The sequence below is a fragment of the Magnolia sinica genome, chromosome 16 (genome assembly GCF_029962835.1).
Source record: "Magnolia sinica isolate HGM2019 chromosome 16, MsV1, whole genome shotgun sequence".
Taxonomy (NCBI): Eukaryota; Viridiplantae; Streptophyta; class Magnoliopsida; order Magnoliales; family Magnoliaceae; genus Magnolia; species Magnolia sinica.
This window is the reverse complement of record NC_080588.1, coordinates 70545115-70547488: the sequence shown is the minus strand read 5'-3', so window position 1 is coordinate 70547488 and position 2374 is coordinate 70545115. Positions and strand designations below refer to the sequence as shown.

At 46.0% G+C, this 2374-nt stretch overlaps 1 protein-coding gene across 1 annotated transcript; it reads right to left on the bottom strand.

Annotated features, from left to right (window-relative positions):
- Positions 1 to 392: 392 nt before the first annotated feature.
- Positions 393 to 2107, bottom strand: LOC131229349 (allene oxide synthase 1, chloroplastic-like). The gene has a single exon (XM_058225287.1). It carries the CDS (start codon positions 2040 to 2042, stop codon positions 588 to 590), a length of 1455 nt encoding a protein of 484 aa, XP_058081270.1. The 5' UTR covers positions 2043 to 2107; the 3' UTR covers positions 393 to 587.
- Positions 2108 to 2374: the final 267 nt, after the last annotated feature.

Below are 2374 nucleotides of genomic sequence, written 5' to 3'. Positions count from 1 at the left end.
TTTCATTGGACGTGGAAAGTTGTTTTATTGTTATACTAACTGCTTGGTCCTCCTACTGATTTAATGGATACGATCACCCCATCTGGGGGGCCATGGCCCATTAGATAAGTGGCCTGGATCTGGGAATCACGTGCACTACACGCACGGCTTACGTTTAAAAAACCATTCCTAATCAACCCTCTCCATCTACTGAGCCTTTTCATGAATGGCTTATGTTTAAAAAATCAAAACCACTGGACAATCCAATCCATCTGATCAGTCGCCCCCAAAGAGAGAGTTGAAACATCTGTTTACTGTAGTTTTGGACCAATCTCAATTGGTCGGCCAAGATATGTCCACAGATGGGTTGCAAAATTTACCAAATTACCCTTTGGCGACAGAAATGCGTGATATTTGGAAAATTAAAATTAAATTATTCATTAGATAATTACGATCCTGCCACTAACCTTTGACTACTGGACCATACACTTTATTCATTATGAAGAAGAAACAAAGAACGGAAAACCAGTAGCCTGATAGAACCTAAATCCCTGATACCACACACCGGAAACTGACACACCACAACATTTCCGGCAACATCACAACTTTCAGGTGGCCTTCGTCAACGACGTCACCGTCACCGACGACCCCAACAGCTGAGTCCCGACTTCGGCCGTAAACGTATCGTAACGGAGGAAGAACTCAATCACCAGAAGCCTCCCAATCAACCCAACAAAATCCTTCCCAGGACATTGCTTATTTCCCACCGTTGGATTCTCTGTTTCTCGCCCATTCGACCAAAGAACGTACTTGAGCAGCTTCTCGCCATCCCCAACAAACCTATTCCCGACAAATTTCTCAGCATCCTTGAAAATCTTTGGATCTTTCGTCGCAAATGGCTGAAACCCAAAAATCATCTCCCCTTTCTTGACCTCAAATGCTGCATCATGACTCTCGATAATCAGATCCTTCTTCGCCTTCCCATACTGGAACATAACTGGTGGTTCGATCCGCAAAGCCTCATACACAACGGACTTCGTTAACGGCATCTTCTCAATAGCTGCTAACGTTACCTGCCCGTCGTTGGATTTAACGGTTGATCGGATCTCATCTACAAGCTGCTTATGCAGCTCAGGGCCTGCAAGAGAGATCCACTTCAATATCCCTGGGAATAACACCTTCATCCCACCATATGTGTTAAAACACGTGGCGAAGAGAATATTATGGCATGCTTCATCTCTTTTAATTCCCAACTTCTCCGCCTCGTCTAGAATTTTAGTTGATGCCCCGTAGAAGAAATCGTAGAGCTTCTTGTAATCGGATTTCACGAGGAACGGAGGAAGATGGAATGTATGGAGAAGGAGGTCCTCCACAAGCCTAGGCAGTCCCAGAGTCATCAATGGATGAAGCTGGAACAAAAGCCATTTCGCGGCGATTGTTGGCCCTTTCGAGCCGAGCTTAGTATCGGAAGGGTTAACACCGAAATACGCCTGCGAAAGGTAATCGAAGGATGTAACGTCATTTAGAGAGTTAAAATCGGCTTTCCCACTCTTAGAAATACCGGCTTCGAGATTATCGAAGAGGGTGCTGAAGCTTGTGTGGAATTCTGGTATGAATTTGTCACGACGGGTGGAAAGTAGAAAGAAGAGGAGCTGTTTGATTTTGGTGTGGTTGGGTTCGGACGGGTCGAGGTAGGAGAGGACTCGGTAGCCACCGGTGAGTGAGGTGGAAGGCATGTAAGTGCCGGTGAAGACGTCGCGTTTTTCGACTTTGGTTACATCGAAGAGGACGGGGAAGCTTTTTCCGTCGAGGAGGACGATGACTCGTGGGTCTTTGGCCATGAACGGTCCTGGCGGCATGTTGGATCGGAAGACAGTTGATCCGTATTTCTGCATACGGATCTTGAAGAAATTGTCTCGGCCTTGGTTGTAGTAGTAGTCGAGACGGTCTTTGATTGCACCGATGAAAGGAATCCCATAGCTGCCAGGGATTTTACTGATGGGGCGGCTAGAGTCCGAGCTGTCGTCGGAGATGGGCTGCACCTTCTTTTGAGGAGAAGACATGGTTATTAGGGTTTTGGTTTTATGAGTTGGGTTATTAGGGTTCTGGATAGTGGTGGAGAGAAGAAGGGGAGGTGAGTATTTGTAGATGGAGTCCGGATCCTCTGTTACCTGGTCATCAACAGAGAATTCCTGATACCCTAGTCCTCATTGGTCCACGTCACCACTCACTGTAAAAATAAAATAAAAATAAAAAAAAGTTTCGGACGCCAAACCATTAGGATTACAGGAAATCCCTGTTGACCAATAACAGAGGATCTCGACTCCTGTAGATGGTGGAAAGTGATGAGTCAGCATGGTGAGTAGGATTACGTAAACGTGTATTTCATGGGTCG

Coding starts and splice junctions, on each gene's coding strand:
- LOC131229349 (XM_058225287.1), bottom strand. CDS start 2,042: ATGTCTTCTCCTCAAAAGAAGGTGCAGCCCATCTCCGACGACAGCTCG.